General features: G+C 42.8%; 1 protein-coding gene across 5 annotated transcripts in view; it reads left to right on the forward strand.

Annotated features, from left to right (window-relative positions):
• The first annotated feature begins 4829 nt into the window (after window positions 1–4829).
• Window positions 4830–14119, forward strand: part of Spata7 (spermatogenesis associated 7) — a 29434-nt gene continuing 20144 nt past the window's right edge. Inside the window, exons 1-3 of one of the 5 annotated variants that reach the window (XM_036206339.1) lie at window positions 4830–5013; window positions 9546–9620; window positions 11901–11996. In XM_036206339.1, the coding sequence (XP_036062232.1) occupies window positions 4995–5013; window positions 9546–9620; window positions 11901–11996 (190 nt within the window). In that variant the 5' untranslated portion in view covers window positions 4830–4994. The remainder of the gene's footprint in view (window positions 5014–9545; window positions 9621–11900; window positions 11997–14119) is intronic. The other 4 variants (XM_036206344.1, XM_036206341.1, XM_036206340.1 and 1 more) reach the window with 4 other exon arrangements.

Genomic DNA, 14119 nt, shown 5'->3' on the forward strand with positions numbered 1-14119 from the left:
ACAACCCTGTCCCCCTACATCACTATCCATTGCAGTCCCAGTTTCAGGCCAGTGGGGCAGACAGACCTCTTGCAGAAAGGTCAGACTACCACCATCCCCCATCAGACCCTGTAACCCAAACCCCACCTCCCCCAAATCCCACCTACCCTCGGAGACTGCAACTGTTCCCTGAAACAAAGACCGCCAGTACTGGACTAAGAGGCTCATCTTTGAATGCTGATGGTGCTGTGTTGGGAGGTTCTGGAAATGTCTGGAGCTATGGCCTAGCTGCAGGAAGTAGGTCACTAGGAGTGGGACTCTGAAGACTATGCCCATCCCCTGGTTCTAGCCTCTCTCTTCTCTTCTTGGTGCCCTGTAATGTGAATAGCTGCCTTCTATCAAAGGCTCCTGTTGCCTTGATCCAAGCTGCTGTGTTTCCTCCCTGTGCTGTGGGATGTTCTGTATGTTAAATGTGTTGCTCTGATTGGTTAATAAATAAAACACTGATTGGCCAGTAGCCAGGCAGGAAGTATAGGCAGGATAAGGAGAGAGGAGAATTCTGGGAAGTAGAAGGCTGAGGCAGAGAGACATTGCTAGCCGCTGCCATGACAAGGGAGATGTAAGGTAACCGATAAGCCACGAGCCACATGGCAAAGTATAGATTAACAGAAATGGGTTAATTTGGGTTGGGGATTTAGCTCAGTGGTAGAGCGCTTGCCTGGTAAGCACAAGAGCGCTTGCCTGGTAAGCACAAGGCCCTGGGTTCGATCCTCAGCTCAAAAAAAAAGAAAAAAGAAATGGGTTAATTTAAGATAGAAGTAGTAGATAACAAGAAGCCTGCCACGGCCATACAGTTTGTAAGCAATATAAGTCTCTATGTGTTTACTTGGTTGGATCTGAGTGGCTGCGAGACTGGCGGGTGAGAGAGATTTGTCCTGACCATGGCCAGGCAGGACCAGGAAAACTCTAGCTACATCCCTGAGTTGATTCTGTCACATATTCTGGTCATATGATGCAAAAGTAACTAATACAATGCTTATGGTTTTTCATCCAGTTACTGTGCTTAATGAGACTCTTCTGAAGAAAGAATTCTAATTTTTGGAGGACATTTATGTATATATCATATACCTAATCTCCCACCAACTGTGGAGAAATTATAGTTCATTTTCACCAGATGGACTATTATATGTTCATTAAATATGGACTATCGGAAGAGTAATTTATGAGAAACATACTTAATAGTATAAATTAAAAAGCAGGATATAAGCAGAGGCAGGTGTATCTCTGTGAGTTCGAGGCCAGCCTAGTCTACAGAGTGAGTTCCAGGACAGCCAAGGCTGTTGTTACACAGAGAAACCCTGTCTTGAAAAACCAACAAACAAACAAAAAGCAAAAAAAGTAGTATATAAAATTATCTGTATAGAATGATTATGGGCCAGTGACATGACTCAGTGGGTAAAGGCACTTGCTGCCAAGCCTTACAACTTGAGTTTGATCCCTGAGACCCACATAAAAGTGGAAGGAGAGAACTGACTCAAGATGTCTTCTCATCTCCACACAAACGCAGCATGGCACATACATGCCCACACACAGAGACTCATACACAAAATAAGTAAAATGTAATAGAATGAGTATAACCATATAGAAAATAATATGTACAGAGAAAAAAAAAAAAAAAAGATTAGGCATCAAGAAACCAATAAAACTCACACTGGTTGTGGCAGTTTGAATGTAACTGGCCCCCATAAGCTCAGAGGGAGTGTCACTATTAGGAGGTGTGGCTTTGCTGGAGGGGGTGTGGCCTTGTTAGAGGAAGTGTATCACTGTGGGGGCGGGCTTGGAGGTCTCATATATGCTTGAGCCACACCCAGTATCTCAGGCCACCTCTTGTTGCCTGCAAGATGTAGAACTCTCAGCTCTTTCTCCAGCATCACGTCTGCCTGCATGCCACCATCTCAAACCATGATGACAATGGACCAAACCTCTGAAAATGTAAGCCACCTGAATTAAAAGTTTTCCTGTATAAGAAACAAAATTTAATTCATGATCACACTTATAAGTTGTCTTAGTTGGATTTCTATTACTATGATAAAACACTATGGTCAAAAGCAACTCAGGGATAAAATGCTTTCTTTCATCTCATAACTTAACAGTCCATCAAGAAGGGGGGTCAGGACAGGAACTCAAGCCAGGAACCTAGAGGCTGGCCATGGAAGAACACTACTTACAGGCTTGCTCCTCATGGTTTGCTCAGTTGCTTTTCTGTAGAACCCAGAACCACCTGCCCAGGGATGGCACTGTCCACAGTGGGCTGGGCTCTCACACTCAATCATGAATCATGAAAATGCCCCACAGACTTGCTTACAGGGTAATCTGATGGAGGCATTGTCTCAATTGACCTCTTCCTGTTATCCCACCCCTTAAGGTCCATTCTCACAGTCTCCAGACTTCAGCTTGAATGAATTAGCAAACTCATTAAGTTCTTTGGTGGCATAGCTTACCTCCTCATGAACCACACTTTTATTTTTACTTAACCTAGCCAAGTTACAGGTCTAGAGGCAATGATGGGTGGCTCCTGAGGGACATCAGCATCGCTCCTTCTGAAACCTCCTTTAGGTGAAGTCATCACCTGCTCTGCAAAGGAGGCAGAATCAAGCAAGAGCGAGAGAGGGCAACACGAAGGGGGTGGGAGTAGGGTGGGGATGCACCCTCTGCTAAGGGCTGGGAGGATTTCCTCAGGCAGAGTGGGGCCATCAGAATCTGAGGAGTCAGCATCCTCTGCCTCCTCGGGGTCCTCTCTCACACACATTGCCACCCCAAGTTACAGGATGCCATTCTTTTCCAGTCAACGTCTCACTTTAACTGTTGACACACTTTGAGGCTGGGGAATAATGTCACATTGTAAGTCAGCTAATCATATAATAAAGGCTTGTGTTTGGTTTGCAACTTGAGCTCTGTGGCTGCTGGAGAAAAGCTTCTCTTCCGGGCCACACTTAGAAACCTTGAGATTGTTTATGTGCATCTGGGGCGGGTCAGTTTTATCACCCAGCTTGTTTTGTTTGTTGTTTCTTTTCTAACTTTGTCCAAAGACGATCCACGGAACCAGCCAGCAGTATCACTTTCCTTCTACTTCCATGAAAGCTCAAAGATTTTTAGACAGTTACTCAATTCTTTACAGCTCACGAGAGGTAAACTGGGAGCATCAAATGCACGTGTCTTGGTAAGTTCTTGAAATGACTCACACCATGGACTGTTCTCCATGCTACCAGAAGAGTATTTCATGACCTTAGGTTTCATCCAGTTGGAGAGCTACCTTCAGGTACTACCACGACCACTAGGGAGACTCATGTCTACATTTCTGTTCCTCCAGAATCACTCCTGATACCACTCCTTGTATTAGTCAGGGTTGTCTAGAGGAACAGAACCAATGGGATGAATGTGTGTGACTTATTAAGTTAGTTTACAGTAAAACAGCTAAATTACAGCGGAGAGTCTGAGAACTCAGTAGCTTCTCTATCCTTGGGTGCCTCCGAGGTCAGAGTTGCCCACAGTGGCCCTTCTCTCTCTGTCTCTCTGTCTCTGTCTCTCTGTCTCTGTCTCTCTCTGTCTCTCTGTCTCTCTCTGTCTCTCTCCCTCTCCTCTCTCCTCTCTCTCTTCTCTCTCTCTCTCTCTCTCTCTCTCTCTCTCTCTCTCTCTCTCACTGGGGAGGCTGGCAATTCAATTAATGCTCAGTCCCCAAGGATAGGGTGCCTCAGCAGTCCCCATCTGGTGTCAAAAAAACCTAAAAGATTCCTAGAGAGCTGCTGGTCCTTCGTTCCTGGTGAAAAAACTGGTTCTGATGTGGAAGGATCCAACCATAGCATTAATGGGTACCACAGTGCCATGAGGAAAGGCCAATACAGCAAGACATCAACTATCATCCTTTTCTGCCATGACCTTAAAATCTGGACTGCTACCAGAAGGTAGCGCCCAAAGTCAGAGATGGTCTTCCAAATCATTTAAAGCAATCAGGACAGTCTCCCTATTGCAGAGATTGTAACTTATGGCAAGTTGTCATTAAAATCAACCATAACATAAAGAGGCTCAAAGTTCAGCAGATCTGGCTCACAATCCAGCATTTTTATTTATTATTATTATTTTTTTAATGATAACAGAGGTTCTGAGACGGGATGCAGTTTCCTCCCTGGGCAACTTTTGGCAATGTCTAGCAAGACTTTTGGTTGTCGGGAGTTTGGTTGCAATGAGTGGGGGGTGGTTGGTTGTTTTCTAGAGGGTAGAGTCCAGAAATGCTGCTCTATGATCACACCACAAAGACTGGCACATCCTGCCTAAAAGTTCAAGGACGTTGTTCCTGGGAATTCTGATCTTATTTCCAAGGATTCACAATTAACTATTGAAAAAATAAACTTGCAGAGAGCCACAGATAGAGTGGCCTTTTTCTTACAGACTTCTTTCATTCAAAATGAAACGGGATCTGTAGCTTTGAGATAAAGGGGGAGTGAGGACAGGAGGTGAGGGACTCAGTATGCAGGAAGGAAATTCAAACTAATGCTTATAAACTAAGATATGGGCTGCTGGAGATGAATCCCTGGTCAAGAATGCTTGCTCTTAAGTTTGAGGACCTGAGTTCGAATCCCAGGCACCCAAGTAAAAAAGTGGGCATGATGGCAGAAACAGATGTGACTCGCCTTCCAGACAGCAGTTCACTCTAGGTGACTGGCAGAGCAACGGATTGGCACCAGGACCCCTTCTCCAGCCCACTGCCTTTCTGAGGTAGCCTGGAGTGCCTGGGGAAGCGGGCGGGGCGGGGCCTGGGAGCACGCGTCCCTGTGCTGTGACGTCATAATACGCCGCCGTGGAGCCGGCCCTTAGCAACCGACCTGGCGACAGTCTCTGTGGCCGCTGCGGCCCCCGCGGGCTAGTCTTTCCAAATCTCCACTGCGGGGGCCGGCTTGGCCCGGATAAGAACCGAGAGGACACAGAGTGTCCCCGCGAAGGCTGCAGGGGTACTAAGCATGGATGGCGGCCGGAGAGGTAAGGGCCTGCGCGGGTCCAGGCCGCGCCCTGGCCTTTCGGGTGGCCTGCCAGCTCCTTCTCCAGTGTCGCGGGGTGATGCCGGGAGCTGGACAGGCCCAGGGGGAGGCTCCGCTTGCCGGTCTCATTGATCATCCGTCTGGCCTTGGGTTTGTCGCCTTGCATCCATCCCCTGATCTCGGGATCCTGCAGCCTGAGTCGCCTCGGTATCTTGTAGGCAGATGACCAAGCCCAGTCTTTGAAATCCGACCTGAGCCCCAGATCAGGCCAGCCGCTTTCACAGGAACGACCCTCGGTTTCCTCATCTTGAACGTAGAGGGAAAATACCCATGCCACGGAGTTCCTGGAGATTAAGTGCAGATAATACGTAGCAAGCTCCTGGTTCCTTCTTAGGGCTTAGCATACATGAAGTCTCCCAATCTTCCAGAACTGATTCACCCAGAGCTGGTTATTACAGTTCAGTTGTTCCAAGGTGGGGAGCTGGGATACCTCATTTGTAATAATCTCCCAAAGACGGTTGGTGGGCTGAACGTTTAATAGCAGAAGACTACCCATAATCACAATGTACACCTATTCGCCTTGTCTGATATTCTGAGACAAGTGGGAAGTGAGAAGTAGTTGGTGACTCTTACCCATAAATCTTTACAAATCAGCCCAATCAGAGTTGGAGCGCAAAAGCCTAAGCAAGTATTCTTTCTTAGGACTAAATAAGCAACACACACACACACACACACACACACACACACACACACACACGAATGGTATGGTATTGTCTATTTAAAGGGTACCTTTGAATCGGTCTGCTCATGGTTTCTGGAATTAAGTCTTGCTTTCAATTGTGTGCACCTTTATTTTACAATAATAATCAAAGTAAGTGTTATGCTTAGTGTAGAAGGTCAGTTGACAGGATATTCAGACACCATACAAACCTAAGTCCGAGTTAAAAAGCAAACCAAAAGCTCTTATGGTCTTCAGAAATGGTTACAAAATAAACTTTAAACCTTTGTTGTGCTCTACCCATAACCAAACAACTGTTTAGTATATACAGACAAATCTTGTTAAATAGATATTATTCATATTTTGAAATAAATAGAACCAAAGATTATAAATAACCACACCCCACCCCCGTGTCACAGTAGGTGGCAGAGCAAGCCTTGAACCCAGACTAAGAATGTAAAACTCTTGAGTTAATTCTTGTGCTTGCATGGGTGGGGGCATTTGTATAGCAATAGACTTAATAAGTTTTGGGTATTTATTTTTAAATGAGGTAACAGATGTAAAAGGGTTTATACTTTATCCCTTATCCAAGTGGCTTTACTTTTACCTGTAATATATAATAATATCATTGTTTCTAGTTTCGAACTTATAAAATGTTAGATTTAACAAGTACCTGGGTTAGTGTTCATATACTATAAATGATAAGTAGCTATAATTGTTATCATATATCCTTTATGAGTGACCACCAGTTTAGCGGAAGCTTAAGTTCTTCATTTTAATTGCAAGCCCATGTCTTAGTTTCATTAGTTCCTTCAGCTGTGTCAGATAGGAAATAGGAAAGACGCCTGAGCAAGAAGTTCCTCCCGTGCTTACTGTAATCACATTCTTTTGCAGGGTCGGCCTTCAGCGTGATGATGTAGCAGAAGGCCACCAGCTTGAGAAACAATAGCTCTCCTTTCTAGTCTTTGATGTTAACTAACGAGGGGGCATTCTTCTGACAGTTACTTCACTTTCCCGAGCCTCTGTTGTTTGTAAAATGGGGAGCTAGACTTGATAATCTTTAAGACTTTGTTTCCAACCTCTGATGGGAGGGAGGAGAAAGGAGAAAATTAAGAATATTGGTCCACCATCCATTGTATTACCAGCAACCTGTGCTGGAAAAACAAGAGGAGACAGGTATTCTGTTAGGACAGCTAAGTGAAAAGAGACTGGGAAAGATTTCTTAATCTGTTGTTCCCATGGAGATACTTCTATAAGCGACCTATTCCTAAGCAATTTTAGGAGAATACTGAAACACCATTTTTTTCCCCTCAGTTTTCTCTGAGGAAAACTCAAATTATATAGGACACTGAGCTGAAGAATTTGATTGTCCTGCAAGACTATCAATTTCATGCACCAATTTTTAGTATTAGTTTAGAGAATGCTATTCTTTTTCTGAACATTTCATTTGAGACTACTTTTGGATCACTCTGGGTCCAATCGGGATATAGAAACTGTGCCTAGGCTGATTTAAATAAGGAGTATAGAGAATTGTTAAACAGTCATAAAAGTAGCTATAAGAAATGAGAAAACTTTACACACACACACATACACACACATACTACAATATTACTTAACATATTTGCATTGGGGGAAAAAAAAGTCATGTAAAGAAACAAAAAATATACCCCCTTCAAAGGAGCAGCTCCTGAGAGAGAGCCCAGATGAAATGAGTTGTCTCTTCCTCCCTTCAGTTCTGTGAGCTTTAACATGACATTTATGTGTTAGGGAATGTTAGAAACCAGTGAGTGCATATCTTAATGTAAATAAGTAGGTCTGATCCTGTGCACCACCACACCAAAAAAAGCTCCCTGGAGGATACAGTTTCATGTTCTCCACACTAGTTACATTAATGCTAAAACTCTGTTCTGGTTTTGGTTTTTAAAGATTTTTCTGTTTTGTTTTGTTTTTCTGAAATAGGGTTTCTCTATGTAACAGCTCTGGCTGTCTTGGAACTTTCTTTGTAAACTAGACTGGCCTTGAACTCACAGAGATCTACCTGCCTCTGCCTCCTGAGTGCTGCTGGGGTTAGAGGTGTATGCCACCACTGCCCTGCTGTGGTGAACATACTGTTACGTTTTGGAGAAAGAAATTATTTTGTGATGAGGCCTATGTAATTTTCTAATCTCATGCAGTCTCAGAGACCAGACACTATTTTTACATTACTGGAATTCTCTTTAAATGTAGCATTTAGTTGGGTACATTGGTGTGTACTCTAATTCCAACTACCTGGAAGACTGAGGCAAGATCACTTGAGCCCAAGAATTCAAGACCAGCCTGGGTAGTATAGTAAGACCTAATCTCAAAAGGAAAACTGATAAATATAACTCAAAATATGTATTAGCTCAAAACATCTAATGGGTCAGTAATGAACATAATAAAGTCAGTATTTATCAAGTGACGTAATTGATATATGGATCACTTGACCTAGCAAAACTGAAGTCTCAAAGTAAATTGTTCTTAAAATAACTGTTTTCAAACAGTTCAGTCATACAGCACTTGCCCAGCACTCACCTGCATACACACACAATGCTTCACATAAAATGTCTTGTTTTCTTTAAAAACTGTGTATGTGCGCATATACGTAGATCTGAAGCTAAGGTCAAGTGTGTTTCCTCGGGTTTTCTCCACCTTTATTTATTAAGGCAGGGTCTCCCACTGGTTTCCTTTTATTTCTATTGCTGTGGTAAAATATTCTGATAGATATCATCCATCACTACCTGGAAGCCGCAGCAGGAGGAGCTTGAAACACTAGTCTTATCACATCCCCAGGCAAGAGCAGAGAGACCAATGCATGTGTGTTTCCTGCTCAGCTCAGTTTCTCTGAGACAATTCACTGTCTGGCCCATAAAATAGTACTGATTACGTTCAGGTGGGTCTTTGGACTTCAGTTAACATGATCAAGAAAATCCCTTAGTGGCTGGAGAGATGGCTCAGCAGCTAAGAGCACTTGCTGCTCTTGCAAAGGACTCAAGATTGATTCTCAGCATCTACTGACAGGCCCAAAACCTCCTTCAACTCCAGCCCGGGATGTGATACCTCTGGCTTCCAAGGACACTAGTGCACATGTTGCGAGTATACACATAAGCACACTTTTAAAATCCTTCTTTAAAAGAACATTCCTCACAGGCATGATCAGGCTACTGTGTTCTAGACACTCCTTCATTGAGTCTTTTCACAGGTAATTCTAGGTTGTATCAAGCTGACAAAACTATCAGTTCATTGATTCAGCGAGTGTACTTTGTCAGAATGTCCAGGAGCCAGCTCCCTATGCTCACCCCTACCTGCTCCAAGGCTGGAGTTCAAGTGTGTGTTGCCATACCTCACTTTTTACATGGATTCCAAAGTCAAGTCTTTGGGACTTCTGTGACAGCCACTGTATCAACTAAGCATCTCCCCAGCCCTGTCTTATTTTCCCCAAAAAGAAAAGACTCAATCTATGGTCATAGGATTCTTGCTGTTTGGTATGTTATTGCTGATAGTAACATGATTTGTGGGTGTTTTGTTTTGTTTTTGAGATATGGTCTCATTATATAGTCCTAGCTGGATTTGAACCCTGTGTAGACCCAGCTGTCATGAAACTCACAGAGATCCACCTGCCTTTGCCTCCCAACTGCTGGGATTAAAGGTGGTATGCACCACCATGCCTAGCTGAATAAAAGTTTTAACAACTTTGTTTAAAATGAAATGTGTTCTTTTTTGAAATATTCTATATTGTTTTTTGTGAACATTGTGTTTCACATGTCCTAATTCGTGGTTTTTGTTGTTGTTGAAAGTCAGAGCAACCTCTGCCCTCCCCAGATACAGTCCACCATGCCTATTTACAGGACACTTGAGCACCAAGAGCAATGGTAAGTCAGCTACTCAAAACTGTAGCTTCATTGAAAGACTCACTGTTTTCTGTGCTGGGAAACCACACGGCCTGATGAAACAGCTCTCTTAATGAACATTTGTACTTCACATTAGTAACTGGAATTAAATGTTGTAGGCGTTCTTTAGACACAGTTAGGGGGTCATGATTTCGAACTCTTCTCTGCCCTGAATATGGACTTAGCTGCCTCCTGCTTCCCGCCCTGCTACAGCCAAGGGCTCCTTTTGCCAGCACAAGGTCTGATTTAAGGCATGCCTGCCTTGTAAATGATGATTATAAAGACACAAGCCCTAAAGAAAAGCTGTGTAGAGAAAACTTGAATATATTCTCAGCTAATGTTTATGGGTTGCTGAATCTCTATGTCCTGTGATGCTTTTACATTTTAGAGTCTTCAGAGTAAAGTTGTAATGTTAACTCTAAAATAATTTTTGTAAATGTAATTGAAAAGTCTTTGGCATGGGTTTTAGGAAAACCAACTTAAACTTATTGTCCTTATTTTTATGAAAAACTTAAATACTCCCCTAAATATGAAGAAATGATGAAATTTTCAATTATTTCATTTTATTTCTTTGTACCACCATATATACATAGAAACAGTTATGAAAACTGATTTTTAAAAAACAAAAAGTCTTGAAGCAATGTCTGGTGGCCCATGCTTGTAGTACTAGTATCTGGAAGGCTGAGGCAGGAGGATAGCAAGTTTATGGCTTGCCTGGGCTACAGAGTGAGGTCAGGGCCATTCTGGGAACTTAATGAGACGCTTTCTCAAAATAAAACGTAAAAAGAGTGCTGGGGATATAGTTCGGGGGTAGAGTATTTGTGTAGTATGTGCAAGACCCTAGATTTCATCTTCAGGAAAACGCACGCACGCACACATGCATGCACACTTTGAAACCAGATTTAGAAGAAACATATGCAGGAGAGCAAAGTGAAGAATACAGTACACCATTTGCCAATTCTCAAAATGGACTCAGAGCTCATCAGCATGCGCTGCATTGCCTCTCAGCGCTGCATCCTTTGTTAGCGACAGGACAGAGGCTTAGTTCATAGTCTGTGCCTCAGTTTCCACTTTTACTAAATGCTGATAATAATAGCTAGGTAGAAAGAGTGGCACAGTGCATGACAAGTGTCCCTCCAGTGTCTTCCATAGTAACATGCTTATGTTATGCAGAGTTTCCCTAAAAGGATAGATCTAGGAGGGGAATCTGTCTCAATGTAGAAAAGTCTCTTGTGTTTCAAGCTCTATATTCTATTTCACTGTTGAATTTTTTAAGCATATGTTCGTATTACTTCTCAAAATCGTTTCAGGGCCTGGGGAGATAGATAGCTCAGTGGACAAACAGATAAAGCACTTGCTTGCAAATTGGAGAGTCAGATCCCCACAGCCCATATAAAAGCATGGTGAGAGTGGCAGCCCACCTGCCTGGGGCCGGACATGGGATGCCCAGAGCAGCCGGCTAGGTAGAAGAGCTTTATCAGCCAGTCTAGCTTTGAATGAAAGATCCTACCTCCATAAATGAGACGGAGAGTGATCGAGAAAGATTCCCAACACACACACACACACACACACACACACCCTTCCATATATACATGTACCCACACATACACATGCAAAAAAAAAGTGTTTTTAATGTTTAAAATATGTCTGCATAGTACTTTATACTTATCTATTGGTGCTTAATGCTTCTGAGAGTTCCACAGTTCAGACTGTTGTCTGATTGAAGGCAGAAAAGTTGGGCAACATAGATTTTAACGCCTGTACTTAAAGCAGTCTGTAGATCTCCATTCCAGGTGTAAAGTCAGATTCGCCTCTCAGAGCAGAATCTTTATATATAGTCTCTTGATTTGGAATTTGTTTGATTTCCCAAACTTAGTGGTTTGTTCATAGCGAAGCAAGTGACTAAAGATTTTTAGTTATGAGATAAAAAGATACAAAATAGATAGTAATCAATTATATTAATAGATTAAAATGATCAATCTATTAATAGGTTATATTCTAGATTATTTTAATAGATTATATTCTAGATCTCTTTTCCGAATTCTCAGGCTGTAAAACTTATTTCTTAAAGAGGTTTGAACTGAGTGCTGAGTTGCTAATCCGTGTTAACAGGGCAGGACGAGGGCTGGATACAGCGCCATGTGTGTGTGCTCTCAGCCTCTTTGGTGAACTCCAGACCCAGAATGACTTCAGTAACTAGTGTATCTTGTAATGTTATATTAAGTTTAAATGTGTAATGATTAAATATGTTTTAATTTTTAGCTTTTTGCACTGACTCCTCTTCTCTCAGACTAACCACTCTCCAGCTGGTCAAGAATCACATGGCTGTTCACTATAATAAAATCCTTTCAGCCAAAGGTAAAAAAACGTGCAAATTTGAATTTTCTGTGCCAATTTAAACCCCAGCTTTACCTATCATTATGACAAACCTGTGGCAAAAGTTAATACTTTATCTCAGAGAAGACTTGTGTTTAAAGTGAAATGCCAACTACTGGTTATATCGATGGCAGATTTTATGTTCATAATATGTACAACCACATAATGCCTATTCTAATATATAGTAGTCATTCTAATGTTTTGTTGTTAGATATTACTCATTGTTCTATTTCTATTTAGAATTTTATGAGTGTGTATTGGGGCATATTTGGGTATGTGTGTGAGCAAGCACGTATTCAGCTATGTGTGTGCGTGTGCATGCGTGCGTATGCAGATGCATATAGAATCAGAGGTCCACCTTAGGTGTCATTTGTCGAGAGTCATCCACTTTATTTTTTCAGAGAGGGTCTCTCACTGAGACCTTGGATTTGTCGTCATGTTAAGGCTAGACTAGCTAGCCAGCAAGCCCCAGAGATCTTCCGGTCTCTGTCTCCCCAGGGCTGAGAGTACAGAAGTATGCTGCCACGCCTGCTTTTTCTGTGAAATCTGGAGTCCTCGGGTCCAGAGGTCCTTGTGCTTTCATAACAAACACATTAGTGACTGTCCTATATAAATATAAAGCCCGGACTAGCCTGACCTCAGTGGCCTGCTTTGGGCTCCCAAGGAACTACGTATGTTGTGCTGCCATGCCCAGCTAGACGCTTGTCTTCATAGAATCTTATAGCCACTTTTTTACTTCGGGAGTTATACAAAGAAGATTCTGGCTGCTATTCTCTCTCTCTCTCTCTCTCTCTCTCTCTCTCTCTCTTTTTTTTTTTTTTTTTTTTTTTTTTGGTTGATTTTATTAACTTACGTAGAATAAAATGCACTAGTTATAAGTATGCAGGGAAATACTGAAAATGTATCTCTCTAAAGCACCACAGTAAACCAGAGGTCATTCGACTATGTATGTATGTCAGCCTTCTGCCCTTGCTCTTGTTCAGGTCATGAGCGGAGATTGGTGTGTTAATCGGTGCGTGAAACAATAAAAGGACGGTATTTGTAGCGTGTGAAGATGGTGTGAGGTTTGACTCGACCGTCCGTAGCATAGTCACGTTCGTTCTTCCACACCGGCTCTGGCACTCTGCACTGGAATGCAGAGTGAACTAGTGGTGACCAGCTGTGTCACTTGGCAGCGCCAGAGCCTTTACCCTCTGCCCTACAACACCAGTGTGCCGATGCGGGTGCAGGACATGTCCCCATCCCGAAAAGCTCCCCCTCTTGTCTCTGCCCTCAGTCCCTCCCCTCCAGTCCCTGAAGCTACGATCTGCTCGCTGTTCCTAGAGTGTTGCCTTTTCTAGAATTTCATGTTAATAGAGGAAAATGTATTTCTACTTTTGGTCTGGCTTCTTTCAGTGTACACAATGCTTTAAGGCATCGTGTTGTGTTTATCAATATTTCTTTCTTAGTTTGGGGATGGTGTAGTGTGTGTGTGTGTGTGTGTGTGTGTGTGTGTGTGTGTGTGTGTGTGGTGTCCCAGGAATCCACCTGCTTCCCCGGTACTGGGGTTTTTAGTGGGTGTCACTGTGCCTGGTTTTGTCTGTGGGTTTTGGGGATAGAACTCAGGTCCTGTGCTGGCAGGACCAAATTCTCTAACGACTGAGCCCTCTCCCTGGTCCTTAACTGCATTTACTTTTCTTTATTCATGGTATTCTAACTGGTGGCAAAGGGAGGCAGATCTCTGAGTTCTAGGCCAGCCTGCTCTACATAGTGAGTTCTAGGACAGCCAGAGCTATGTAGAGAGACTTATCTCAAAATAACCCAAAAAAAATTTTTAAGTATTCCATTTAATGAATCTAGTGTAATTGATTGATTCATGACTGGTGAATATTTGGGTGATTTGGACTCGGTTTGAGCTATGGGAAATTAAATTACTGTAAGAGTTCACATATGGTTGTGAGCATCTATTCTGTTTCACATGAGTAAATGTGTTTTGGTAGGAGTCGGGCTGTGTGTTTATGTGTGCATTTGGCTTTGTGACCGGATCCTTCCCAGAGTGCTCATTGTGTCTGCTGGCTGTAACAGCCTCAACAACACTTGCTCTTGCCACTGTAGGGTAGTAGCTC

The sequence above is a fragment of the Onychomys torridus genome, chromosome 14 (genome assembly GCF_903995425.1).
Source record: "Onychomys torridus chromosome 14, mOncTor1.1, whole genome shotgun sequence".
NCBI lineage: Eukaryota > Metazoa > Chordata > Mammalia > Rodentia > Cricetidae > Onychomys > Onychomys torridus.